Source organism: Anoplopoma fimbria, chromosome 11 (assembly GCF_027596085.1).
Source record: "Anoplopoma fimbria isolate UVic2021 breed Golden Eagle Sablefish chromosome 11, Afim_UVic_2022, whole genome shotgun sequence".
Taxonomy (NCBI): Eukaryota; Metazoa; Chordata; class Actinopteri; order Perciformes; family Anoplopomatidae; genus Anoplopoma; species Anoplopoma fimbria.
Window position 1 is genome coordinate 4,827,771 of NC_072459.1, and position 27,584 is coordinate 4,855,354.

Below are 27,584 nucleotides of genomic sequence, written 5' to 3' on the forward strand. Positions count from 1 at the left end.
GAGACCCCCCCCCAGCACCGGCAGGGTACTGGGCCTCTGTGACCCCATCCTACATGACTGTTAGCAGAGATTTGCTTTTTTACTAGTGTGAAAACGTAGACAACATGCCTTAAGGTGGCAGCATTGGCTCAGAACTGCTATTAAGCATAAAACTTTAGAAGTTTAGTAGCACGTATGTGACAGTAAAGCCTATGCCAAATTACATTTTTCTCTATGTACAAGGGGTCATTGTAAATCGAGCCTTTGAAGCAGTTGCCTTAAAACGATCTATAAGTGATCAATATAGATTTGTATTGAATATTTACATGTAGTTCAACACAAAGAGGATTTATTGTTCCAGCTTCGAGGTCAGTTGGACACCTCTTTGTAGCTACAGTTGCCAGCAGTCTCCGACCAGTTGCATTTTAAGAGACAGCCAAACACAACAGATGTTTTCACTGATTAGCTCCTCTTCTCTGTTGGACGATGCTAAGCAGTAAAATCACTTGTTGTAGTGTTTGATTTGGACTTCAAACCTGCCCACACTAAGCTCTCTGTGGTCCGTTTTGGAGAGCACTGCATTGTGCATTTTGATGACTGACCAACGTTCAACTAAAGGCCTCTACTCGTGATGTGCTGTTGTTTATATTTCTGTCGTCTGTCTCGGCCTATTTTAGGAGTTTTGAAGTAACGCGTTTGAAAAGTTTCACGGCCAATTTTTTTACGCAAGCCTTTGCTGGACTTGTGGAATATCATAAAAGATGGCCATTTGTGCCATTTTTCTTTTTGTGTCTTCTATTGGCAACTGCATTAACAAAAAACAAGAATTAAAAAAAAAGGTCTCACATCTAGAGGGTGTCCTCATCAGGTAACTCAGCTTCTGAAGAGGCATATCTGATACCGTACCTTCGTTAGAGCTCATTCAACGCAATGCAACGCTTGAGAAATTGTTGGATTTGTCAGAGGGGCTGAAAAGTGTACAGTTAGCTATGTGGTTTAAGACATCGGAGGTGGTTGGACAGGTGCTGAAAGTGATTCTGTTGGTATCTTTGTGGCCCTTTGACTTCTGCTCGAATATTTTTTTAAATGCAAAAAAGAGGTGAATACTTGTTGTCTACAAATAGGAAATACTGTTTGATTATAAAGGCAGATTTGGGAAGCGTACAATGTAGGATTAGGAAAAGATTAATGAGCATTTGTTCGGATTCAGAAGATTTCACATTGCCCAGCTTCTATCATTTTAGAGCACTTAAAAAGGAACTGTTAAGATGCAGTATAAAAGAAAACGATTTATAGGGCAACTGATTCCTAGAATTAGAGATGGCCGATAGAAGCCATTTTTGCATTTCTCAAGTCAGCTGGGCTTAATTGCATGATGATTAAAAGGTGGTGTGACCACCTACTGCAAGGTCAAGCCTCATGACCTCTCCGATACGTATGCCACAGCACTTACTGGATTCTGTTTTGCCTCTTTCCTTTAAACGCCACTCTTTGGTAGGTAATCCATATTGGATATAGTGATAATATGAGTGGTCCTTAAAAGTGAAATGCAATTTAACTCACTTCCTGTATATTACAGACTAGCAAAATAATAAAGCTCCCATTGCCTCCGTTGTCACTTTACATTGAGAACTCCGTCCAAATAGAAATCATTCCTACTTCTGGGTCACGAGAAGTGCTGCTGCTGGTGTTGGTCACTCTGAAACAGTAGCCATTAACCTTGCTTTTGACACACTCTTCTGCAAGAGAACTCCTGACGCCCATCTCTAGAAACAGTGGTGTCACGACAACTAAATGCAGTAAACACCTTCCTCCTGTTGTACGTTTTGAGATTTATCTAAATATGAAATTCACTTGAAATCAAGCCGTTCTTACTGAGGTTCCATTCCTAATTTGGAGTGAAGTCAATAGAGATTGTTCATGTCAGGATTTTCTCTTGGCTAAGAGGACATGAGTTTTTCCCCTGTTCCATAGCTGCAATGAACAGTACGGGGAACTTTGCTGCTGTACAACCTGCTGTGATTTTTAAGCAGGGGCAATGCTGTGTTCTTACTTTTTTTATTTTCACTTGGTTTCTATGTTGAAACATCCTATGTTCTTTTTCTGACACTTAGTTTTGTATGCATATACAGTATAAATATATACATATATATATATATTACAGATTTTTCTATATTTATGTCTTCAACTATCCTGGGAGTGGTGTGATTATGTAATCATTCTTAATCAGTCAATCTACGTTGATGCTGACCTTTTTCTGAAAAAGTTTTATTCACATTTACAAAGAGAAAACTATTTTCAGAACATTAAATTCTATTTGTCTGGTTGTCAAAGTACAGACTGTGACTAGAGTTACATACAGACTGCAGCTAATTATCTGTCAAGATAAATCAAGAATGAACTGTTTAAAAATGGGGAAATTACATTCTGACTGCAAGTTCTCATTGTTGGTAAAGTAATTTTACTTCATAACTTCTAAATCTGTAAGTATACTGTTATAAACAATACTAAGTAAAATGTAGTAATGTGAGGTTCGAAATCAAATTATCTATGCAAAAGGAATTTTAAAGGCAACAAATTCTACACAATTTCTGGATAATTTAGCTGGAAATGTATTACTTACGCAAATCAATGACCTCAAACATTTGAATAAATTATACATAATTCAACACAAGAGCAGATTGGTACCCAGTATTGACCAAATGTTCAATTCTCAGTTGGGCCTCATTGGAATATTTGTTCAGAGAAAAATAAATAAATATTTTGGAACCTGCATGTAAGCCTAGTCTGTTGTTCTGACAATAAGGACAATGTACTCTATATTCTATATTCTGAAAATGCCAATTGATTTAGTTGACAGTTTCAAATGATGATGATGGTAACGCTCTTGTAACCTCTCACAAGCCTTACCGGAAAATAATTCCAAAGCTGCTAAAGATTGTCCACCAAGACTTCTTTGTGTCAAGATTGAGAAGCATATATATACAGTATATAAAATTACAAATGACATGTTTAAACAAGTCAATTTACGTGGGTAAATTGACTTGTTTTGTGACCAGCGTTACAGTGACCTCTTGTGGTAAAGTTTCAAAACATAATGCTGTAAAATGAGGCATTGTTTAATTTGAGCACATTTTTTCTTAAATCTTAAAATTTTAAATAAAAACAGTTAGAATTATACATTTCTGTACTGTGCCATGATAAAAAGACAAAACCTCTCTCCAGGTGAATTAAGTTCTTTGTTGTTAACCCTTCATCCAGTGTGACCCAGCACAGGTCTATTCAAGCTCTCAGATACTTATTGCTCTTAGGCTAGCTTAACACAAGCAATTATTTTAATAATTTACATTTTCTACAAGCCACTTTTTTGCTAAAATAAAAGCAGAACTGTAAATAATTTTAGTGAGCGTAGTACAAAGATGTAGACAAAGTATATGGGTGAGAAGATGTAGAACATTACCTGCCATGGATGCGTCTTTCTTCATACAGTTGAAGCGACTGCAGCTTGTTATAGAATACCAAGGAGCTGTAATGAAACTGTTTAAAGATATCAGTGGTTATTTTACACTTTTATGAACCATAACAATGCAAATGTATGTATGGAAATTAGGTTTCTTGTGCATCTTGTCTATGTATTCAAGGTGTTAATTGAAAAAAAAAATTGTCCTGAAAACATGTCTTTGATTAAATAAGCTGTCACACACAAGCTTTGCCAGTCCAACAAGCTACAGTATTTAACTTTAGACATGTAGAAAGTCAGTTGTAGTACTCTAGATTGAAGATGTTTTACCTATACATTCAGAAGAAGCTCCATAATAAAAGCATGTATATGGATAATAGGGTTGTGGGTGAAAAAACATGTTAGTTTAACATAAGCGGTTTCTATGTTAAATTTGTATTTCAGATGTTAATGGATTTCCTTGTTTTAGTTTAAAACATGTTGAGGCCAAACGAGGACAGTAATAAGGCAGCATTACCCGAGTATGTACCCATAACAAAGTTATTACTCTGCTCATATATATTTTATATTTATTTCATTGAATTGTGTAATTTTATTAAAAAAAAACACCTAAATTATTTTTATTTTACATTCATTTATTTACATGTTTTTTCAATGAACTACCCTCATGTACAAATAAAGTCTGTATTTGTTTCTGCGCTGATTTAAAGTATGGTAAATTATTCATATAAATGAGTCTGCTGTGTCTGTTTTTGTACCTTCAAATAAAGCTTTTTTTCCTCATGAGAAGTGCAGAATTACTCAGTTCAAGTTACACAAACAAAAACAGGACTAAGACACATAAGTCAATTATATCTTTGTACCCAAGTCAATTGATTTCTGCTTTACCAGAAATGCATACATAATTGGCACAAGAAGGTATGAAAATTAAAACAACCTGACTCCATAAACAAAAGTGGTCTCCAATAATGTCCTAGAAAAGCTAGATGTCTCCCATGTGACATAAATACAGATAACATTTCTATAGAAAAACTAAGTGGGAGAAGAAACTAGAAATTCTCTCAACCCACACAGATTTGCTGCATTACTTTTCCTCCACACAGAATTAGTTTTTTTCTGAATATGCAGGAACTACACACATTAATTACATTAAAATATTCAAAATTCATAATCCAAACAGAGTTATCTTTTTACATAAACAGAACAGAACATTAATTACCACAATTTACAGCAATCAAATTCTGTGTATATTTCATAATCCCTGGAACATGGAATTATAACATGAATAGTGATGTGAACACGTCAAACAAAAAAGATTCTGCCAAACGCATGTACAATAGTGCAGAAGCTACAAAAGACTAATTGTTAGCGTCAGTTGAACGGCTGTCTAGTTGCACTGAATTAAACTCTTTAACATGCTGGGAAAATGAATGAGATGAATACAACTCCCACTTTGGAGGAGACAGGTTTATCCAATTTGTCCACGCTACGGTAAATACAAAGGATTGCGAAGTGCTACCGTCTGCAGTTTGAAGTGCCTGCTCCAAAACGAATGCGTCTCCGAACAAATCTTTCCATTTGTCAGGAAACCATGCAGAGGAATGCTCAGCAAATTCTTCAAACAAGCAGATGCGAGAGACGGTCCATAAAGTGTCATTCCCAGCCATCGCTGGCTTCCCTGCTTCGCTCCTGGAGTCACATATTAATCATTTCCTCTTTGAAACTGACATGAATCAGAGGGAACGCACTTCAGACGGCCAGAGAAAGAGCACTGACACAATGAAAGAAACAGAATCAGGATCAGGGACGCTGTTGAACATCCAGCAGCTTGATTTAAAAAAAAAAAAAAAAAAAAAAAAATGCACAGCTCCAGATGTCTCCAATACCGTGAAGGTGACATGTCATTTTCCTGAGATTATTACTACCGAGGTGAAGACAGGTCAGTTCACTGGTCATTGAGCTATCAATTTTAAAAATTACTATTAATTTTATCCTCTTCTTGGTGCTTAAATTATTAATTAGAACAGGACAGAAGCAAGCAGTCCATATTAAATACTGGGATAATAAAAATTAAACACCTGGATTCAATCCAGCTCTGTGCAATGTGCAATACAGCTGTTTCCCCAGGGGGTCAGAGAAAGGGGCGGCAAGGACCCAAACACCTGGATCTTGCAAGAAAAAATGCCTATAACTCATCATCAGAGGTGATCAGCATGATTTTGTCAGACTTGCGGGAGCTCTTGTTGCCTGCGGCCACTTTTCCGTTAGTGCTGGGCTGGACCACCTCCTGTGTGGACTGCTGGGTGTACTGCTGGTAGGCTGGGGAGAAGTTGTGGATCGCATCCTGGACCATGTCTCCGGGGTTCATGGTCTCCTTCAGACCGCTGGAGATGCTGTGCATAGGAGGGGTGTTTTCTGTAGGAACAACATGGGAACAAGTGAGGTTAGGAGATGATTGATTAGATAATCATGCACTGACTGCGATGTTACAGTTTTAAAAGAACAACTGTTCCCGGCCAAGAAATTGCTCAGCCTACACCTTATGTAAAACTCAGAATTTTCGTTTTTGTTTTTAAACAAACTACAATCGAAATACGATATAATGTGTTAATTGGAGAGTTTTAGAAGTGCTGATTTAGAGGTGTTGATTAAAAAAAAAAACAGAGCTATGCTAGCTGTTCCACTTTATTTCCAGTCTTCATGCTAAGCTAAGCTACATATTTTTAATAGAGAAATGAAGGTGGCAGCCTATTTCTCATCTAATTTGATCTTCGGCAAGACAGCGAATTCGCCCGTTTCCCAGAATCTGTAACTATTTCTTTAAAATCTTGATTCAAAGTTATTAATCTGACCATCTCAATTCAAATAAGGAAGTATTAAACAAAGAAAATTAAGAACACTATGTTAAAAATATTGTTTCTGTACAGAATTAAATATAATTTCTTAAAGACCACAAGAAGCTTGTTATGAAAAAATGCTGTTATTAATTGTACACAACTAACTAACAAAAAATTCTTATTTTCATTTAATTTATCCATTTTATTTACCAAAAAAATAATATAGTAGTATATAGTATATAATATAGCAATTCCAAATATTCCAGAAGCAAGAACAACAAATGTTTTTGCATTTTTGCTGGATAAATGACTTAATGTTGTCAAATTAATTAATTGTCTTTTTGTTTAATTGTTACTTTAACTGTGGTTCTTTATAGCAGTAATATTTGATTGGTTAAAATAATAATACTAATATTTAGGCTTGATATCTTTCTTTCATCATGACTTTTCCCACTAGCTGCAGTTTATAAATGGACCGAACACAATTCAGTCACAGGCATCGTTCTCACTGATCCCTTAGCCCCCAGCTGGGAGTCAGGTTGAATTTGCCCAGAACTAAAAGGGTATTCAAGAAAAAAAAAAAAAAAAAAAAAAAAAAGTAGGCAGACATCCACAGCCTTCTCTTTCAGGGTCACTGGCAGTGCTGTCTGGATCGTCTTATGAAGGTGGAAAAGAGAAGGGCAAGGTGGAGTGGGTGGGTGTCCAGGGAAGTTAGATATGGTCTGCTGAGTTTCTCCTTACTGCCGGTCCACTACGGCAGTAAGGAGAAAGGGGTGAAGCAGATGAAGGGTAAACCTTGAGGTGTGGCAATATCTGCAGTCACACACATCAACACCTGAAGGTGGGTGTGCACCAGCTAAACTACAGTGTTAATGGTAGGGTCAAGAAGTTAATTTGCTATGGATGACCGGATGGCTGAAGCAATAAACTAAATATCAACAAAATAAATGATATAATCAGCTGTCAAACACTTTGGAGAACCATCATTATTATACTTTAACCAATGCTTTTTATCCCATTGCCTCCTTTGATATTCATTTTGATTAAAAAAAATGAAGTCATAAAAAAGGTAGATACAGAAATTGTTCAGTTTTCATCATCACCTTCAGTATTTCTGCATGTTAAGCAGCTCAAGGCAACACAGGGTTTCCTATAGCAGGAAAACAGGCAAAATGATTGATATCACTGCAGAAGGCTTTTCTCATGTCTTCCATTTGTCTTTTACTTTCAAGCAGCACTGTCGTCAAAGGGGTGCAGCTCCCTCTCTGTTCTGTTACTGTTCTGTGGCGTTTCAATCCTTATTCATCTTCCTCTACATTGTTTTACTGGCAACTGTCAGCTGAACCACGAGTAACAAAGGGCCTCCATAGGAAGCTCTATAAGAACAAATAACTTTTTTTTTTGTTCGTATCCACAATTTGTTCTTATTTTGTTAGCACTCACTGATTTCTGAGATTCACCAATGTCTTCTTAGTTTTGCTCTAATAGAAAATGTTATGTGTGGTCAAGAGCAGGTTTTAAATTTGACGAACATTAAAAATGTATGAATATCATATATAATCAACATTAAGTTTCTGAAAGGCTTACATACTGATCTTCAATGCTTTTTGAATCTCCTGTAACACCAGTAGGCTCAAGCTAAAGTTCTTCTTCTTCCAGCCTTTTGTTTTAGTGGCATCCCTCCAATTCTTGGGATTGTGCCAGAGTATTTGCACACAAAACAACGTGTGCACCAATATAGTGTTTAGGGGCATTACTTAAGCTGATAATAAACGGCCACACCTCCCCCAATGAATTATCAAATTGGTTCCTCATTCAGCACACCTGGGTACGAGCAGATTTGGATGGTTAAGAACGTTTGTTGAATTAGGGGTTGACTTCTCTTAATTTTTCTGTCAACAGATAATTTGTAGAAAATATTAAAAAAATCTAAGAGAATATTGCTGCAATGTGATTGGCTGATGAAACCGCCTGCCGACTTCCAACCTGACCGACGCACTGATCACAACAGCACTACATTTCATTCAAGTACAAAATTGGAACCATGTGGACATTCCAGCTGGTGTATCAGTAAAAATAGAGTGCTTGAACGTCAAATCTAACTTGTCAGTCCAACTGGACCAACTGGCTTCCAAAGGCACAGAGGAATGCAATTACTGTTGCCAACACTTTCAAGCCTGTGTCAGTCATTATTCCGTGGTGGAGAAGGGAAGCACAAGAGGTGATGAAGTACAGACTGCAGCTCTTACCTGGCACATCATTATTTTTCTCCTGGTAGACGGTGCAGGTGAAGGCGTATCGGAGGGCAATAGCAGCAAAGAACATTTCGATGCAGATGATAAAGTTCTGCCAGCCCGCTGCGACGGTGCCGGCGCCGACCTCTTGTCCATCGATGAACAGCGCGTTGGGTATGACACCGCAGCGCTCCAGGATGGCGAGGACCATTCCTACAAAGCAGCAAGTTTTGAATCGGCAATTTATACTTTTATGTATCGATACAGAGAAAGTGAATAAATGAACTAACCTTGCCAGAACGATAAGAAGATGACAGATTTGATTGTGAGGAATTTCAGCACTGGTCCGTACGGCCTGAGCAGGTCACTTGTTGCGAAGAAGAAGAGGAAGAGAGCGTAGAGAGCCAGGCTGACTGAGAAGTTGTAGATGATGCTGATGTATAGGTATCCTCCATTTATGCTGCACAGAAACAGAGAGAGGGAAGCCACATAAGTACAAATTTGGTACATTTACAACTGTGAAATGTTTCCTTCTGTGATCATATGACAAGCCAGCTTACAGCAACTTCCCAAATTCTTTTGACAGCTACAATTTATTCATTTTTTTAAATGTATTTATTACTTTGGGCTTAATGAGAAAGACTGGCAGCTTAAATTTGATGACATTATTAGCCATATTGTTAGAGCAGATGGATGTACAGCCCTTTTATCCTCCTTTTTTAAGCAGTTAATGAAGCCTGTTTGTACTCTTCCTTCATATTTCAGGATGTATTTGAGAAACAGGCAGACTTGTCTATATTCCGTTGTCAGACTGTCTTTCTACCCTCTTTGCATTCCAGAGAGCTTCTCTGAGGCCTCAGCTGTGACTACACTAATTACTCCTATCCATAGAGTGCATGGTTGGCTGAAAGCGTATAAGTAAACAATCAGTGAATCATCATGGTATTGCAACAGGGCTTAAAGAAAGACATGAAAAAAGACAAGTTCCTTCTGCCTGCTAATTTTGCTTTTGAAGTATATGGAGAAATAAGCAGGAAGAATTCAATCATGTCTATCTTTTAGCTCGACAGTAAGAGGGTAATGATATAAAGCTGATTGGAAACGTCTGTCGCAAGCCCTTGTTGAACTCTGCGCTTCTTCCGTGTAGTTTAGAAACAAGTGTTTTCACAGCTGAATCTTCAAAAAGAGACATTGAGCCGAGAGGCGGCGAAGAGCACCTGAAAATAAGTCAAGCAGTTTATGGGCTACAGATTTTATCGCTTTTGATCACACATAAAGACAATTGTATTGATGTACCCTCTTCATATTATTTAGGCAGCCTTATAGCAATATCTGGTACGACTGCAAATACACAAAAATTAAGTTTGTCAGTCTGCAAATTGCCTCCGTCTTTGTCTCACATTCAAAGTAAAAGCAGGAAATAGAACAATACATCTTCCCTTATAATATTGTTCTTTACTGAGTGCAACACACAATAAGAATGAAGTGTCTTCATTTCAGGACACTTACTACATCTGGGGAAAACTTATAAAGAAATAGTTTATTTCATCCATATATCAAAAACCCTTGGATTACTCTTAATACCACAACAGCCAGAAAGATGTGATTATGGCTGACACAACTTGGAAAACCTGCAGTAAAGTACCTGCAGACTCCCACAGGAAAGTTTGATCCCAGCACTTTCTGCCTGAAATGAAACCCTTCAATTCTAAAACATCTTCACCGTGCCAACTGTGAAGAGGTGATATAATTATCTCCATTTTGCAAATTATTTCCATGTGTGCATAAACAGTAAACAAGCCTGCTGGCAATGACATGGAATGTGTAAGATACATAAAGAATGAAATGGAAAGAGAGGTGCTGCTCACTTAAAGTCTCCATCATGATATTTGCCAAAGGCCTGCAGGACGATGGTGATGACTGCCATGATGGGTTTGACAACGCAGAACTGGAGAGTCGCCTGGAGAACACATTACAATTCAGAGAGAGACACCCAAACAAGCATGGACACCATGAAGGAAGAGGAAGATGAAGGATGAAGGAGAACGTCAGAATAAGTTTATACATCTTATAACCTGAAAAAGATCTGCAACTGCTCACTGACAACAAGCAAACTCACTTATAAAAAGGTTATATCTTGTTCGTTTAATCCGTATAAAAACCAAAGTGTAAAAAATACTATTTGCTGTTTTATGGGTGTTTATATGTCGGATGGGTTTTTTGGCCAATAAAAAGTCATATTTAAGCTTCAGATTTAGGAGCCTTGGTAGGCTTTAAAGCGCCTTGGAATCAACTTGGGGTTCAGTGTCTTACGAACAGACTCTTCACGCGGACAGAAGGACCCGGGGATCAAAATACCAACCTTAAAGTTAAAGGTCAATCCGCCACCACCTCCTGAGCCACAGCTGTAGAGGCGCTTGAAGGTGGATTTCGGACGGTACCAGGCCAGTCGTTTCCCCCTGTTTCCAGTCTTTGTGCTAAGCTAATTTAGCACAAACATTTTGTTTTGTCATGCTGCCCAATCAACACTTCAGCTGTTAAGTCCTCTGTATCATGGTTTATTACGCTTTATCATGAATGACACATTTCCGTGTCATTATTGTTCTCTGCATCACGCGCTCGGGAGGACGTCCTTACAGTCAAGAGGAAATAACCATTTCAAGTTATCATTCATAAAGCTCTACTGTTAAAGCTTCCAAACTTTATCCCAGCTCTTTACTCATTAAATTCAGATAAATACATTACACGATCCAGTTACTACTTAACCAAACGTAATGTATGCACTAATGTTGGCAGAACTGGTTTCAGGTTCTCAGCATCTTTTAAACAGAGTCTTGCATTCCCCTGGGAGATTTTGAAGCTTTATTAACTGATGTTTTACATGATTCTTGTTACAGTTTTTAATTCCTTGCTTATTATGTAGTTGTGTTGTTAATGTTTTGCTTAATGTGTTCTTTTGAATGTCCCTCTTGGAAAAGAGATTTTAATCTCAATGAGGCCGACTTATTAAAGAAAGATTAAATAAAAAATACTACTAATAATAACTGGCTGCTGGCTTTCGCTGTATACTTCAAGGACACATATGAGAGTGGTATCAATATTTTCATCTAATTACCAGCAAGTAGGCGAATAAGCATATTTCCTAAAATGTCCTTAAACTACTACATTAATTAAAAGACTTCAATTACCTTAATTAATAAGGCAATAAATACATTGAATACATCTGTTGTTAAAGTTTTCGTTCTGGAAAGCAAACCATCTAATACGTACGTCTTTATGCTGATGTGTATAGGGTGGATGTTTTGCAAGGGAATGTAGACCTGCATGCAAAATAAGACTGGGGGACAGGTGTCCACTGTGTGGTGTATTGAAGCCGGAACCAACCAATTTTTGACAGAGGTTGCTCCAAACTTCCATCCCCGTTGCAGCACTTGAAAGCAACAGACCTGGAGTGTTTGACTTGATTAGCCGGAGGGAGGCTTTTTGTACGGCCAGTGTAAGTCGGTCGTGGGCTTGACAAAATGACATCAATAATCATTTAGATAACTGATTTGCTTTGGGAATACTAAGTGACAGGCTGGCACTAGAACAGGGATAGGGAAAGCAAAAACTGTCAGTACTAAAAGCTTCAAAGCAAATCATTTTGCACGACACTTCCTGACATACTTAATATTCCAAACACAATGCATGTTCATAATACTAGCAGATTAAAAGTCAACCACCGTTTCTGCTTCAAATTAATTTAGTTGATAACTGAAGAGACTCTATACAAATCTAGTAATATTCTTTAATTCTAAGCTACATGTGAGTGTCAGTCAGTGTAAACAAATGTAAGATAAAACAATATGTTCATTAATTATATATACTTATACTACGTAATTAATAATAGCTCTACTGCATCAAAGGGGTTTTGTGAATTTAGAATGACATGCACATCTGTTATATTCACCACATTTTACTTTTATTTTGTAAGCAGCCTGCCGGCATTTTCCATTACAATACTAAATCATTTCTTAGAGAATTCACAGCTTGAAATGACCCAAAGCATTTTTCTTTCCGTTTGAATTTTTACCACATCAGAGTTAACTGCAAAAATTCAGTTGTGGAAACTATCGACAGAACTGCTTTTGAAACTCTCCTGAGTCCTATTGAACAGCAACACCCCTCTACTTTGTAGATTTTGCATTACAATACAGACACTCAAAGCTGATTTTTCTAAATTGATTGAACAGTTTAATTAACAAATGTATGTATCTGACCACAAAGTCAATGTCTTTATTGTATTCCTCACACTCTTAACCCAGTCTCTATGCTGCTGTCAGCTCTTGCATGTTTAATTCTGCAAGGTAACTCTCTGATAAAACCTCTATCTGATATCAATAAATTTGTTACATTTTTTACATCAACAGTTTGTGCATTCTGGCTGCTGTTCTTCCCTTTAAAGTCCCAGTGAAACAGAAATTAGAGCGCCTTTAGCATCTGTACTGTGTGCAACAAGTGGGATTTAAATCAAATCCTTTGCATTTTTCAGACGGCTAAAGTGTGGGGAAAGCGAATTGGGGAAAATAAATTAAAGACAAAACTATCACAAAAAACAACTCTAAAAGTATACAGTGTTAAGGGTCTTGTGCTGTTGTAAAGCCAGGAGTAGCACGAAAGCAGTCACAATGAACCTTTATGTTTTGCACTCTCAACACATCAACCGCTTTCCCTGGGAAACAGGATTTGGCTTTTGCACAGTTTTTAAGAAAATAAGACCCTCAAGTGTCCTACAATATGATAAAGGACTTAAACTGAATCGTAAAAAAAAAAAAAGCTTCAGATTAAACAGCAGCTTATCCTCTAACCTTATCTCTCAGAACCACAATTACTCCAGGCCGATTTTCCATATTAGTGATTCATTTATTAACCCCTCATCTAATCAAACAGTGAAGCAAGATGTGCAAAGAATTTCTATGTTTTAACCCGACCCCACAACCTCGAAAATGGATCGAGGACCTTCAGATCTTGTGCTCTGCCAGGGTCCTGTCCACTAGTTTTAGTATTTGGCTTTGATGAGCTGTAGAGATGTTTCACCTTGAAGTTTTCTTTTAAAGACGAACACCCTGATGCTTTTTATCCAAGTGAAAAGACTATGTGATCAATATAATTGAGTTCTGCAGTTATAAGAACAGATAAATAAGTCAGACAGCAGTTTATCACTACTTTAAATCAATTTAGTCAATCACTTCCTGGGAGTCGACCTGCAAAACAGCATTTACCTATCTGAAGCGCTCAATATATTGATTACTGAAATTTTCTGTTCATGAATGTTAATGAGGTTGACCTTTTTTTAAGAACAAAATAAATCATTGCCAAGCCCTTCCTTGAGGGCAACACTTCCCCTGCATTGACACCCAGCAAACTCCAACAAAACCGATGAGGGTTTTATGCTACAATGTATAATGCTCTTTTAAAAAATTATTAATTATTGTGCCGATATTTAATTGTCCTCTCACAAAAAATGTCCTTTAACTACGATTTGTGTCAGATATGCCACTAGAGAAAACTTGCCGTGTTTTCTTTTTAAAAACACTTCACATAAGAATCCTGTGGAGCCACACTGAGTGTTTATCACTTGCCGCTTATAAAGAAAAAAAATATATATGTTTCATTCCACCAGTATATTTTGTTTTGAAGACATAACTCTCAGTTGGTCTGGGAGCATGTGCAGCATCCCAAGAATCTGGGAGGCAGCGCGGCGCTGACAGCTCACATCATCTCCCAGTGTTTATTATCAAGTCTCTTTCACCTGGCCTCAATTTAAACCAGTGGATGTTATCCTCTGAAAAGCACACAGCCAATAAAAGCTGTCATTTTTAAGCAGTCTGGAGATCTGGGCAGAATGGTAGTTTACAGCACAGTATCTTTGTGTTTTTTTCCCCAAGACAACTTGATTCTTATTTTCAGTGGGTGTAAATTTATTTCTGTGGTCAAAAGATGCATCTCTTGTGCAGAGATGAGGGGATGATTGAGGCTCACCTGTTTGCAGAATCTTAAGAAGCCGATGGAGTAGCTCATTCCACCGAGACAGCAAGTACCATACAGACAACTTGACCTGTGAAGACAACAGGAAATGATGAGCTGTTGAGTCAACACTGAAACATCCATAGAACAAGACATCCACTGCCTCACACAACGCCTTGAGCTACTGTACATGGTGTACAGTAGCTCAAGGCGTTGTGTGTGGATCTAAAGGCTGCTTGTTCTTATAGTGTCCTCAGCAGATTAACTGAATGGTTTTAGACAAAAACAACAGCATCAACAACAAACTGGACTGGTCTGTCGATACTAAGGAACTGTACAATAGGTTAGACGTCTTTCCTGAAGAAGCTGTTGTTCCAGCATAAGTTTTTACATTTTTTGAAACACTTTTTTGTTAATTTTTTAATTACTGTAAGCAGTCTTGTGTTTAGGAGGTAGTTGGAATAAATAAACTGGTGAAAAAGAGAGACTCTGCTGACGGACTGATTCTGGAAGAAGCAGAGAGGAGGATTAGGTGTAAACTCAGACTCATCCTAAACTAAACTTGCCAACCCTCCAAATTCTTCTAGGAGACTCGCGTTACTATTTGCCCTCTCCAGGTTTCCTCACCGCGTCACAATTCTCCCGTTTTATGACAAATTATACATAAACTCTTCGACTCTAAAAGTCTACTGTTTTAACTCGGACAACAATACAGCTCGCACCTTGTCTTTCTCAGCGAGTAATAGATAGAGAGAGAAACAGAGAGTAATAAGAAACTCAACCTGCAGCGTACGCCGGACCACCGTGACCGTAGAAGTGCTTTAACTTCTCAGTTCGTGTGCAGCATAAATGGCCGCGTTTTAAGGCTGCTGTCTCTGTGTAATGCAGCCTCAAGAGGTTTCTACTCAGCCCTTAAGTCCCGAGCCCCACATAGGTTATGACAAAGAGGGCTCTGGCTCAGTTCGTATCCGTGACAAGTCTTGAGAAATACTCAGTCAACCCCGTTCTTGGCTGAGATGGACCACATAGAGCTGCAAGACGTGTCTTTCAGTTTAATTAAAAGGCATTTGTTTCTTAATGATTCTGTTATTCTACAGTATTGTTGTTTGTATTTTATTTGTGATGAGAAGCATTTTCCAAAAGGTGTGTATTGTAGATAGGTTACTGATGCTCGAACACTTGAATGTGTCGTGATCACTTGCAAATTAGAGCGTGGATATTCAGTCAACTTGAATTTGAGAAACAAATTGGGATTTGCCTGCAGAGTGAAAGTATTTCTTGCTCTCTGTGTTAATTCAAACAGAACCTGTGTACATCTGAGGTGTAGTATTTAGGAATATCACCCTTAATTGAGTTTAATTATTCAATCATGACATATTCAACTGAATTGCTGCTGATTAAAACATACTTGACTTGAATTTTAACACCCTACAATACTATCCACAATATCCGATGTCTATGGAAATCCTAAAGGGCGTGTTACAGCAAGGCGGTGCAGTGATCTTTCACTAAAACAAGACAAAGAATTTATGGCTTTTCCCCAGTGGACGGTGTTGAGTGATGCCACCATTTATCAGGGCTCAACATTAGTGTCTCCACTGTCTTAAGAACCTGCAAAAGAGCTGCTACGCTGTGGCCCTAGTTGAGCTGAAATGAAGGTTATACTTCGGACAACTTATCATTTGAAAAGTATTTAAAAAAAATCTTCAAGCCAGTGCCAAATCAAACATGAATTGGACGAGAGAACTCACTCTATGGGCTTCCCTCGGATCTCTGACATGATTCCACTCTCTCCTCCCAGATACTCAAAGGACAGGCTCAGGAAGTTGTAAATGACAAACGCTGTAAGAGAAAGAGAAGAGTTACTTCTTAAACCCATGAGTCATGGCATGGTTTTAACTGTGAATAATATCTGGTCACCTTCAAGTATAACTTAATTTGAAAAGGTCAAATCATTTGAGAGGAGAAAACGTCCACATGATAAAAAATAATTAGTCCTACATTTTGGAACAATAAATGTTTCAGTCCTTACATTAAGAAGCTTCCAAGGGTTCTGTGTCTTGGAAATCCCTTCCTAATCCTTTGTTGCTATTTAAAGAGGGATTAAATTAAGCTAATGCAGATGGTGTCCAGTCAAGAGAAGGTTCATTATGTTTTAGCCGCAGCCGCTGGTGGTATTCCAGTCTTACTGCTTTCTGATGCGCCGCACTTATCAATCAGCCACAAAATTGGTCTGCAAACTGGAAACTAATCTCCTGAATAATGCATTTCCTACTGTCCCCTTTCTCGAATTACTTGTAATCCATTTTGCATATGATTCACCTTTGCCAATGGCAAATTACATTGGTCTTAAATCGTACAAAACAAATACACAATGACAGTTGCAATGCGCAAAGGCAACTGAACTACAATGTACAGAACAGCGTTTATATAATATTGGAAAAATTGAAAAATCATTGACGAATTAGAAAATACATTTGAAAACATTGACCATTCTAGTTTTTAAACCATTGCACCAAAAAAGATGTTCCTAAAACGACTCCTCCTAGAAACGCAACACCTCAAATAATGAGGTCTATCTTCATGAGAACAATGACTGGAGTGTTAAACTGGTCTGGTCGGTTCCTTGTCTTTTCTGTCCTGGTAGCCATGTAAAATATGAGGACGCTATCAGGCAGATAATGTCAAGGGGAGGGCTTGTGACCCTTACCTTCGTAGCAGTCTCGAACAGAATCAAAGTAGACATAGTACTGGTCGTTGCTGATAAAGAGCAGGCTGAGCCAAGAATCAAAGGCATAAACTGGCACGATAAACAGGATGCGGATGATGTAGCGCTGCTCGTTGGGGACAGTGTAGGATCGAAGGTGAGTATAGATCTGAAAATACATAAAAAAAAGAATATGAAAACATTAGTAAACAAGAAAAATGCTAATACCCTGATGAGACTCATTTAATATAGTTATGAATTAAACAACAAGGAAACTTTATTTCTGATCATAATGTATGAGATTAAAACAGACAATTGCATACTGTAGCCTGTACTGACTGCTCTGTGCATGTTAAGATCTGTCCATATGAAACACAGCAGTGAGGTTAACTAAAATAAAGAGGGATCACCCAACTCCCATTTTAATCACACCCAAAACATTCCAGTTTTAAACCTAGTGGCCACACCTTATATTGTACAGCTATAACTTCACCTACAGAAGCTGACGATATAATCAGGAAAGTAAAGTTCTGAGCTGATGAAAAGGTTTTAACCTTTACCTTTTAAATACACGCACATAAATATGTATACATATAGACACACACACACACAACTCCTACAAATCCCCCCATATGGCCTCCATAAAAGGTGATATGGTGCAAATGACAACATTTATTTGAATACACACAGCATATGGCAGACAATCTAACTATCATTCTTTTTAGTGACCTTGAGTATTACACATAAGGCTTAATTATTTGTTGGGCAGTAACGATTAATGTGTTCGTACTGAACCGTCACAGTCCGGTGCACGCAGTATATACGTAATGTGGAATAATTCACATAATGTGCGTGAGTTGCATCGGAAAGCGTTGCCTTTTTTCCGTGAGTTTAGCATAACAAGCTAATTGTTGTGTGAGTAAATCATAGTATGGTGAGAGCAAAAATAAAATGAGGCGCTGGAAGACCTGTCTGCGAGTTCCAGGTCACCTACAAACAGCAACGCAGAGAGAGTTGTGTATAAGAAAAGGACGGGGTGTTGCCGTTGCTCCATCATTGAAGGGTATGAGAATGGAAACATATTCATGTGTAACAGGCATTCAATGACAACCAGACATTCTGATCACCGGGATGGTAAATGTTTTGGTGCTTTGAATGTTTAAATATTCAAGGTGAAACTGATTGAAACACTCCTCCATAGCACTGAACATTCTGTATGTCTGTAGAGAGCGATATGTTTTAAAGTAGCTACAGTTAAACTGCACCTCTTAGGTAATGCTGGCAGATGACGAAAGGTTGGCTAATCTCACCAATGTTAACAAATCAAAAACAAAGCTGTTGCAACATAAAGCTGAAGGGAAACCGCTATAACCCGACTACACCTCAGATCCAACAACAATTTGAAATATAAATCCATCAATTCTCTTTAATATAGTAAATCTAATTTATCCGTCCAAAACTGAATTCATATCTGACTAATTCTCATAGGATCTCTTCAGCTAAACAATTAGCATATTCAATAGGGAAACCTGTTAAATTGTTCTGCAGTATCATTGTCCCTCTGCAGACTAGAAAGCAGCGCTTATTACAGACCTAAACGTATTAGGGAATATTATTGTGATGCCACAGACTTGGCAATCATTTTCTAATAATGACTGATGACTCATTCTTCATAAAGAAACCATTTGAAAAAAAAACACTAACCAACTAAAATTTCCCAGCAAACCAAGATGCTTACAACCCATTAGTTAACTAATTGAGTATGAGGAGGAAATCCAAGTAAAAACATCAAGCTCACACTGATGACTGATAAATCGCTAAAGGGAAAGAAAACAAACACAGCATCACGACAATATCCATGTGTAACCTCATCAGAAAATCAACAGATTACTGAAACAATTAGTCAATTAAATTGTCTAGTTTATTGACAGAAAATAACCTATTCTAATAATAGATTGATCATACGAGTTGTTTTTTCAAGCAAAAGTGCCCAACATTCTCTGGTTTCTCAAACCTGATGATTTCCTGCCTTTCTTTCTCTTGAGTTATTATACACTGAATATGTTTAGGTTTTGGACTGTTGGCAGGGTAAAACAAGAAATATGAAGACATCAGCTCGGGCTTTGATTCAAATTGCTTATTTTGTTTGACCAACAGTAAAAAAAAATAAAAAAATAAAAATAATATATATTTAGATTACAATCATAAAGAAAAGCAGCAAATCATCACATTTGAGATTTTTTTTACTTGAAATGTTACATTTAAAAAATCATTTATCAAAACAGTGGCCAATTAATTCAGTCTATCCACTAATTGATTAATCATTTAAAATCAACTAACAATTGCATCTCTACAGTAATTTAACACAAACCTAAGCTCGCTTACTGAATGATACTATCTTGAAATTAGTTCGTGCTGCTTTAATTTAAAATCTACCATCAGTGGGTGTGAACATTCTTAATTCTAAAAACCTCCATTTGTAGAAACAAGCTAAACAACTTCCAGAGTCTCACTCTGCTCGACGCATACAGCTTGATTAAATGCCCATTAGAGGCTGCACATTAAAGCCTGATTACTGTGAGGGTGTGGGTGTGATGCATTTGGCCATCTCTACATGTGAAGTGAAGCAGACTGTAGACTGATGTCCTCCATTTGCCTAAAAAGCCAGAAAAGCCAACTCTGTCCTTCCTGACTCCATAAAGCTGACCTGTCAGTAATGCATAGTAGTATGCTGGATAATTCAAGCCAAGCTCAGATGTATTTCTGCATCGTCGGCCCTGACAGCAGAGATAGAGGGACCACAATTTTTTAACACATATATAGCTCTAACAGAAGTGATTGTACTTACTTTTACTTAATGTAGGAGACATGACTCAGCCATACAGCGCACGGTAGGAGTAGTGCGCTGCTCTTAATCCCGAATGCTTCAAGTTGCAAAGGGACCAATAAGCCCACCAAGAAAAAAATGAGCCACACTCCAACGATAACCAGCCCGAAAAGCATTGGCAGCTTTACAGCAAAGGGGATCTAAGGTCATTGTCTTTCCATGTTTAGTATTCAGAATGTGAGTTTAGGAGTCTATAGCAATCCTCTGGAGCCAAGTCAGATGAAACACCACCAGCATTGCAACACAAGTCCTGCAGATCATTTTATTCTCCCCGTGTGACCGAAGGGATGCCTGTTGCGAATCCGTTTCTCGAACTCCATTCTCCCTGCAGTACGCTCGCTATTTATTTGTTCAATTAAAATGTCTTGTGGCAAGTGTTTGGCCAAACAAGTACTATATTAAAAACGATAGAAACCAATTTGCTGGATATTGAGCCACAAATCCCTAAACACGGATTGTTTTCGTACTCACAGGAAGCAACATGTTGATGCTGTGTGAGGATACATAGCTTAGAAAAGTTACCAAAAGAATAACAACTCTTTTATTAATCGCACTAAAACACAGACAGTTATGAGTGTATATGTGTTGACATAAAGACGATCCAGGCGTATGACTTGGATGGATGTATACTCAATATAAGGGTTATACAATCATCGACTAAAACTGGGCACTATAACCGCTGCACACCATTAAAATCAAAGCGAGCAAGAAAACAACACCCTCAGCCTTTAGAAGCTGTAAATGTTATCTCAATATCAATTGATTTCCCTGCTGATAATACACTGCACCCTACTGCTCTCTACCAATGATGAAGCCGTAATGATAAGCCATCATCTGCGCACAGTGGGTAACTCACCCACACAAAGCCATTTATTCTCCCTGATCTTTCCCCCAACATACAGAGAGCTTGCTGCGTATTGTCCTTTAAATCAGCTAAAGCATTTACTGCCATTTTTAATCTCATAGTCAACTTTAAAATCTAGCAAAAATATTTCCACAATGCAGTGAGGAAGTGCAAGCACAAAGTAGAAAGAGCAACACCTGTCGGGAATACTTTATGACTAGATAAGACAAAGTGCCAGGGTGAGTATGAAAATGAGCGGTGCGAGCTGAAACACTGAACTCACAACACTGCGTGTTAGGTAATAATCCTTTGTGGATATAAGAATTTGTTTCTGTCCTCTGGCAAGGGAGGAGCAATGTGTCACACAGCAACTATCTGTGATTCCATTTACACCAGTGAGTGTGCAATGCTTTGAGGCTGTCGGTTATTTAATCACTAGTGTGATGTGGTGCAGGGATTTTCTTACAAGCTTTAGAAATATTCTTGACTGTGACTTTTGTGAAACGGCACAAACTCACCTGGTGGCATGTTATGAGCAAGGCGGTCCAGACGAATATCCCCGAGAGGGCCTGTGCAGCCAGCGTGTTTAAAAACATCTGGTCTTCGATGATTGTCCCGTTGCTTGTTCGAATAATGGTCATATTGGAGATGTGGGACTTGTCTGGGAGGATTGGTGCAGCCAGGTGAACAATAGAATTATTTTCGGTTGATGGATCCATTGACTTCAAAGTAATGTTCATCTGAAAAAGAAGCGGGGGGGAAAAAAAACAGAAACACACACTTAGTCAGTGTAAGACTTACAGGTAACATGTAGTAATATATCCCATGTGGGTTTGACTGAATAATGCTCAATTATTTCATTATTTCTGTGAACACAACAAATCCTAGATTGTATTGCTGTTATACTAACACAATGAAATAATTAGGAAAATAAACTAGATGCAGGTGAAACACTGCATTACTGTTGTTTAAATGATCATCGCCTTGATATGTCTTCTTTACAGTCAACAAACAGCTCACCTTGTCCCGGGGGAGGGTGGAATCAGCTTTATCCCGTTTAGATGGCAGGCTACGGTCCACAAATCAATTATAGGATCAACATGGGGAATAAACTCCTTTTAGAATAGACAACCGACCTAATTTGCTGCCATTCACAGACGCCCCGCCGACTTTATCAAAGACGGGTTCAACCAGACTGGACTTCCTTGTTTGAAACAGGTGCCTTACCTGGATCGAAGTCCACAAAACTCTGCGAGTTAAATCACGAACAGAAAACAAACTCAAAGCAAATAAAACTGAGCGTTTGCTGTGTGAAATCTGTAGAAAAGACTGATTTGCGGTGTAAACGACGAGGATTTAAATAGTTCCTGAAGTGACGAGTCGGAGGCGCAGTGGAGATAAACAGGTTGGGCACAGGTGAACTGGTCACGTGTCCGCAGCTCCAGGTGTGTCGTCATCACGTTGCCTTTTTCTATGACAGATTACGTCTCAACCTGCCTTCACAACAAACAAGAGACAGTAATTAGTTTTGGGGAAATTAGGGAACTTTGTTTCCCTCTGATTCACTTTGTAAATGTTTTTTGTACTTTTGTTTTTATTTTATTGTGTAATTGTCTTTTAATCTGCTTGTATGCTCTCTCTCTCTCTCTCTCTCTCTCTCTCTATATATATATATATATATATATCTGTTCTGTATGCTTTGCGTTTGTTTACTTAATTCATTATATTACATTACATTACAGTCATTTAGCAGACGCTTTTATCCAAAGCGACTTACAATAAGTGTATTCAACATAGGTATTCAAGAGAACTACTAGTCACCAGAAGTCATAAGTGCATCTCCTTTCTTTTATATATAACACTTTTGTCAATAAAAAAATTACGTTGCAGCCCAGGGTAAAGTGTGATTAAGTGTCATTACAATATTCCATATAAAATATTTGAATTACCATTTAATTACATATGAGCTATCGCAATTCAATACAATAATAGAAAAGCAGGCACAAAGTTGAATAAGCACCTCTCGAACAGAATCATACATGGACTATAAGATTGATAATAGGCATATGTTTGCAGGTTATACTGTATATCCATGTTTTAATACTTTGATATTATAAAAAAGTGTGAGACATAAATTCATCTTTACAATGTTAAGGCCCTTATCACAACCTGTCATAATTAATCACACATATGACTCCAAATGACTCTCACATACTACAGATTCCTTGTATCTATTATATCTTACACATTTCTAATGATGCTAAATCAATAGTCATCACAGACCATGAATCCTAAACACTAGTTCAACTCATTGCTCTGTACTTTTTGGCATGATCTGCAAAAAACACTGCAAGTAAAAAATGCATTGCTTTGAAATGTGTTGAAAATCACTCCAAATTCATGTTTAACTGTATTTTAGCCAGTAAAACACAGCTGTAAATGATACGATAACAAAAGGTTAGACAGGGCATAGCACAATTTTCCAGTTTGATGGGAATATTTGTGATGCTTAAAATATTAATCCAGTGCAAGGCCTAAAGTATCCTTCACTAGAGCTGAAGTGACTGAGTAACATTATTGTCAAAGACAGAAAAAAGACAAGTTTTAAAAGTGGTGTATTAAGCTTTATTTCTAAATTGTCTTATTGAAACAATTTAGAATATTTGCATACTAAAAAACAAAATATCAAACAGCATGAAGTATAACAAACAAAGGGATTAAGGTCAATATGTATTTAATACAGTAAACTATAACTTAATCAAGGGACATTTTTCTGTTTTTGAGAGCACAGTGGCTTGCAGAAAATCCTTCTTACAACCAGATAAACACTAAAATATTTTCAAAGAAAATTCACTGGTTCAACAAATCAAAAAGATCAGAGTCAATCAAATTGGATATATACATTTCTTTCTTGCACAAGTATCAGCTTTTATTTTGTCTTCAAATCACAGACTGGTATTTAGTAAATAGTAAAGTCCTTTCAGTATCAAAAAGCACAGAAGAAAAATAGGACATTGGGGGCATCCAGAAGGCCTGTATTCAGCCAGCCTTCAGGCTTTGTGTCCATTATGTTGACTCTTTACCAGACTTGACAACTTTTGATGATCTCTTTCATTTGTTTTATTGCATCTATGGAGGAATCCTTGAGTGCCAGACCCATTAAGACAGGCCTGTTGCCGGCTTCTTGTGAGACAAAAGTTGCCAGGTTTTTGGCACAAACATGTGTCAGTGGCTGAAAAGAGAAACACAAATCAGGTGTTAGATTATTACACGTATAAATGCTTTGATTTAGCATGTTTATATCAGAAGAAAAAAAATGATTAAAAATGAATGACTTCTACAATCCTTAAACTGATAAAATAAGGAAATTACGCCTGTAGCTCCTTACTGGCACAGACAACTTATCCATTTACTCTATGGCTGTTATCATAGGCATCAATAATCTTATTTTCTATTTAACATATCTTCAAACACTGAGGTTTTATAGATATCAGCTCACTTTCCAAATCATTCCCACTGTGCGAAGTTTGACATGAAAAAAACCCAAAAAAACTTTTCCAATCACATTCTGTGCTGCTGCCATCGCCTACGTGGTAAATAGTTATAACTCGCATTCACTGTCATGCAGCATTATTGATTGGGCTATATTCCACACACATAATGAGAAAAGTAATTTCTTTCTATGAAGTTCCCCCAAAGTAAGCAGCGTTTGCACGTCTCTCAATATGACTTACAATATGATTCTATTTTAATGAAACCCCTGATGTGGTTGTCGCAGGTTTTCTGGCTGCTGTGAAATCCAGTAAACTTGCCAATAACAGAGGTAAAGACTCGGCTGTTGACTTAAAGCTTAATTTCATTACATAACATTCAATCATGATCATTCTTACAGTCAGTGTGGCTGTGCTTCAACACTATGCTTGGCTCCCTGAGTCAAAAACCCCAAACTTTACAAGGTCTTAAAAAAGAAAAAAGACTGCACTGTCAACTCCACAAGCAAACATAATTATACTCCATTTCTCTATGATGATCCATATCTAGCACTGAATGCAAGTTAAAAATGACATGCTAATGCAGGGCTGAAATAGGTTGCATTGTGCAAGCTTTAACAGACCACTGAACTCCATGCCTCCTTCCCAGCCGGCCACAGCAATTCATAACCAATTTTATCTGCCCTTTCACTGCATGAAATGAGTTACCCTGTGTGGCTACAAGTCTGTCTGATGTCCTGTGAGCAAGTCTATAGCACACTGATACAATATTTATCAGAACAATTTCATCCAGCGTACCTCATCTTTGCCCAGCAGTACTTTAGTGGCGAACGCTGGGGTGCTGATATCATTAGATCTGGAGTCAGGTGTGACAGATATCAATGTCCCCATTTTTCCGTACTGGTGAGAACTATGAATATGTAATTGCTGAACTCTGTACAGACGACCTGTGTTGAAATTCCATTGACTTCTTTCTCCGTCTGTCTCGATCTGATGACGGCCTCAGTAGACGACATTTTGTCGATCCTGGGGAAGTAAAAGAAACAGGAAATGGTACATGACAATAATTCTCAGTGCTGCTTATCTTATTTTCAATTATAGCAATAAAATGTCAGAAAATAGTGTAAAATGGCCATCACAATTTCCCAGAGCCCAAGGTCACAACCAAAATCCTAAAAATGTACTATCATAACAGTTTACTACCATACATGACAAAGAAAAGCATCAAAACCACAAATTTGAGAGGGTGGTGCAGCAAATGTATTTTTGCTTGCCAAATAATTTACTGTCAAACGACTTATAAGAAATGAACAAATCATTTCAGTTCTAGAATAACAACATACACATTTGTTTTCTGTGGAGCTACGGAAGTAATAACATTCATCTGTTATTACATTTAATGGGTAAGGTCTGTCATGTTTATGATGCCACTGACAATGACAATTGTGTTATGATGACAGAGAAGTTAATCATTTATTCAACATGTATAGTCAATATGCACTTTGCTCTTCCTGTCATTTGTATGGATATGGTCATATACTGCAGAAATGTATGCAATAGAGATTGATTGTGTTGGACTGATAGCCCACTTGTTTTCAGTACGTCTCTCCTTCCCCTTTCATGTATTATTATATGCCTTCCAGTAAAATATGTGCATATAACGTTACTGCATGAGTGCAGCGTAAATCAGGTTACCTCCAGTGATACATCTATTCATGTAAGGGACTGCTCTATGTAACGTCATTCATACAGTACCAGTCAAAAGTTTGGACACACCTTCTCATTCAATGTTTTTTCTTTATTTTTTTCTACATTGTAGATTAATATTGAAGACATCCAAACTATGAAGGAACACGTATGGAATTATGTGGTAGTATTTTCAATGACTCTGGGTTGATTAAACAGAAGCTCACACAGCGTTTTCACACATCAGAGTATTTCATAAAGAGTTTCTCTTTAAGTTTCTGTTAAATAACAAGACAAACATATACAGTACCAGTCAAAGGTTTGGACACACCTTCTCATTCAATGCTTTTTCTTTATTTTTATTTTTTTCTACATTGTAGATTAATATTGAAGACATCCAAACTATGAAGGAACACATATGGAATTATGTGGTAACCAAACAAATGCTCAACAAACCAGAATATGTTTTATATTTTAGACTCTTCAAAGTAGTTGAATGAGAAGGTGTGTCCAAACCTTTGACTGGCACTGTATAGGCTATTGTGCATTAATGCAATGCATTGCACATTAAACTCTCTTTTTTGCAAAATATGTCGAAATAATATATGAGTCAAACAAATGATATTAGGGGTTACAGACTCATTGCACATGGTTAGCAGCTGAGAACAGAAAGCAAACGACAGAAGTATAATGTCCATATAACAAAGTGAAAGAAAAGCCAATGCTCAGTGTTGTCATGCCATGCAGAAGCTAACGTTAGCTGTTAGCTCCAGGTGACATCTTCCTTAGCTGACATTATAATGAACAGCTTTTTCAGCGTCTGTGTAAAATAAAATACAAATCCTCACTCTGTCTCTCCGTCTGTGGAAAGAGGAAAGCTCCTTCTGCCCTGAAACGCTTCACTTTGAGCGACTTCTGTGTCGCTCTGTGTCGCTCTGTTCTTCAGCTACAACAAGCGTGCGTCTGTAGAGCGTAAAGGAAATCTTTGCGTGATGACGTAGGCTGGAGTGACGCCTCACTTCCGGGTTATGTTCTGTTCAGTATAAAACACATTTAGGATGATTTATGAGGACCTTCATCACGAAAAGATTAAACTTGACGTCTTTGACTGTTGAATAAAATCATGTCAGTTAGACTATTTGTTTCTATGATTTATAGAACTATGATTTTCTTGATTGATTAAAGATCTTTGTTATTGCAATTATATCACACTAATATCTCTTTTTGTAGGAGCATCCATGGTAATTAAATGAAAAACAATTAATATGGAGGTCTGTCCATTTTAATGCATGATCATAAGAACAACTGTGGGTAAATAGTATCTCAGAACAAAATATATCTGTTGCGGTAGATTTGCTCATGGTATTTCTCATTATTGTTTTCTGTCATTGGCACTGTCCTCACAATAAACCTTCCTTACAGGTTCACCACAACTACAGTAAAACATTTTTTT

General features: G+C 37.6%; 2 protein-coding genes across 2 annotated transcripts; both read right to left on the reverse strand.

Moving 5' to 3' along the window:
- Positions 1–117: 117 nt before the first annotated feature.
- On the reverse strand, positions 118–22,377 carry tmem184a (transmembrane protein 184a). The gene is made up of 10 exons (XM_054607558.1): positions 22,182–22,377; positions 21,975–22,023; positions 21,473–21,694; positions 17,227–17,392; positions 16,268–16,358; positions 14,532–14,607; positions 10,379–10,470; positions 8,801–8,970; positions 8,526–8,723; positions 118–5,854 (listed from the first exon to the last, which is right to left on the reverse strand). The coding sequence occupies exons 3-10, from the start codon at positions 21,692–21,694 to the stop codon at positions 5,625–5,627; spliced, it is 1,245 nt and encodes a 414-aa protein (XP_054463533.1). The 5' UTR covers positions 21,975–22,023; positions 22,182–22,377; the 3' UTR covers positions 118–5,624.
- A 1,193-nt stretch (positions 22,378–23,570) lies between these two features.
- On the reverse strand, positions 23,571–27,117 carry psmg3 (proteasome (prosome, macropain) assembly chaperone 3). The gene is given in 4 exon segments (XM_054607906.1): positions 23,571–24,186; positions 25,244–25,350; positions 25,353–25,471; positions 26,980–27,117. Coding segments are annotated over 3 exon segments (369 nt in total). The 5' UTR covers positions 25,462–25,471; positions 26,980–27,117; the 3' UTR covers positions 23,571–24,033.
- Between the last annotated feature and the right edge of the window lie 467 nt (positions 27,118–27,584).

Coding starts and splice junctions, on each gene's coding strand:
- tmem184a (XM_054607558.1), bottom strand. CDS start 21,694: ATGAACATTACTTTGAAGTCAATGGATCCATCAACCGAAAATAATTCT. Junction 14,608..16,267: donor ATCCGAGGGAAGCCCATAGA/GTGAGTTCTCTC, acceptor TTGTCTTCACAG/GTCAAGTTGTCTGTATGGTA. Junction 5,855..8,525: donor GAAAAATAATGATGTGCCAG/GTAAGAGCTGCA, acceptor TTGTTCCTACAG/AAAACACCCCTCCTATGCAC.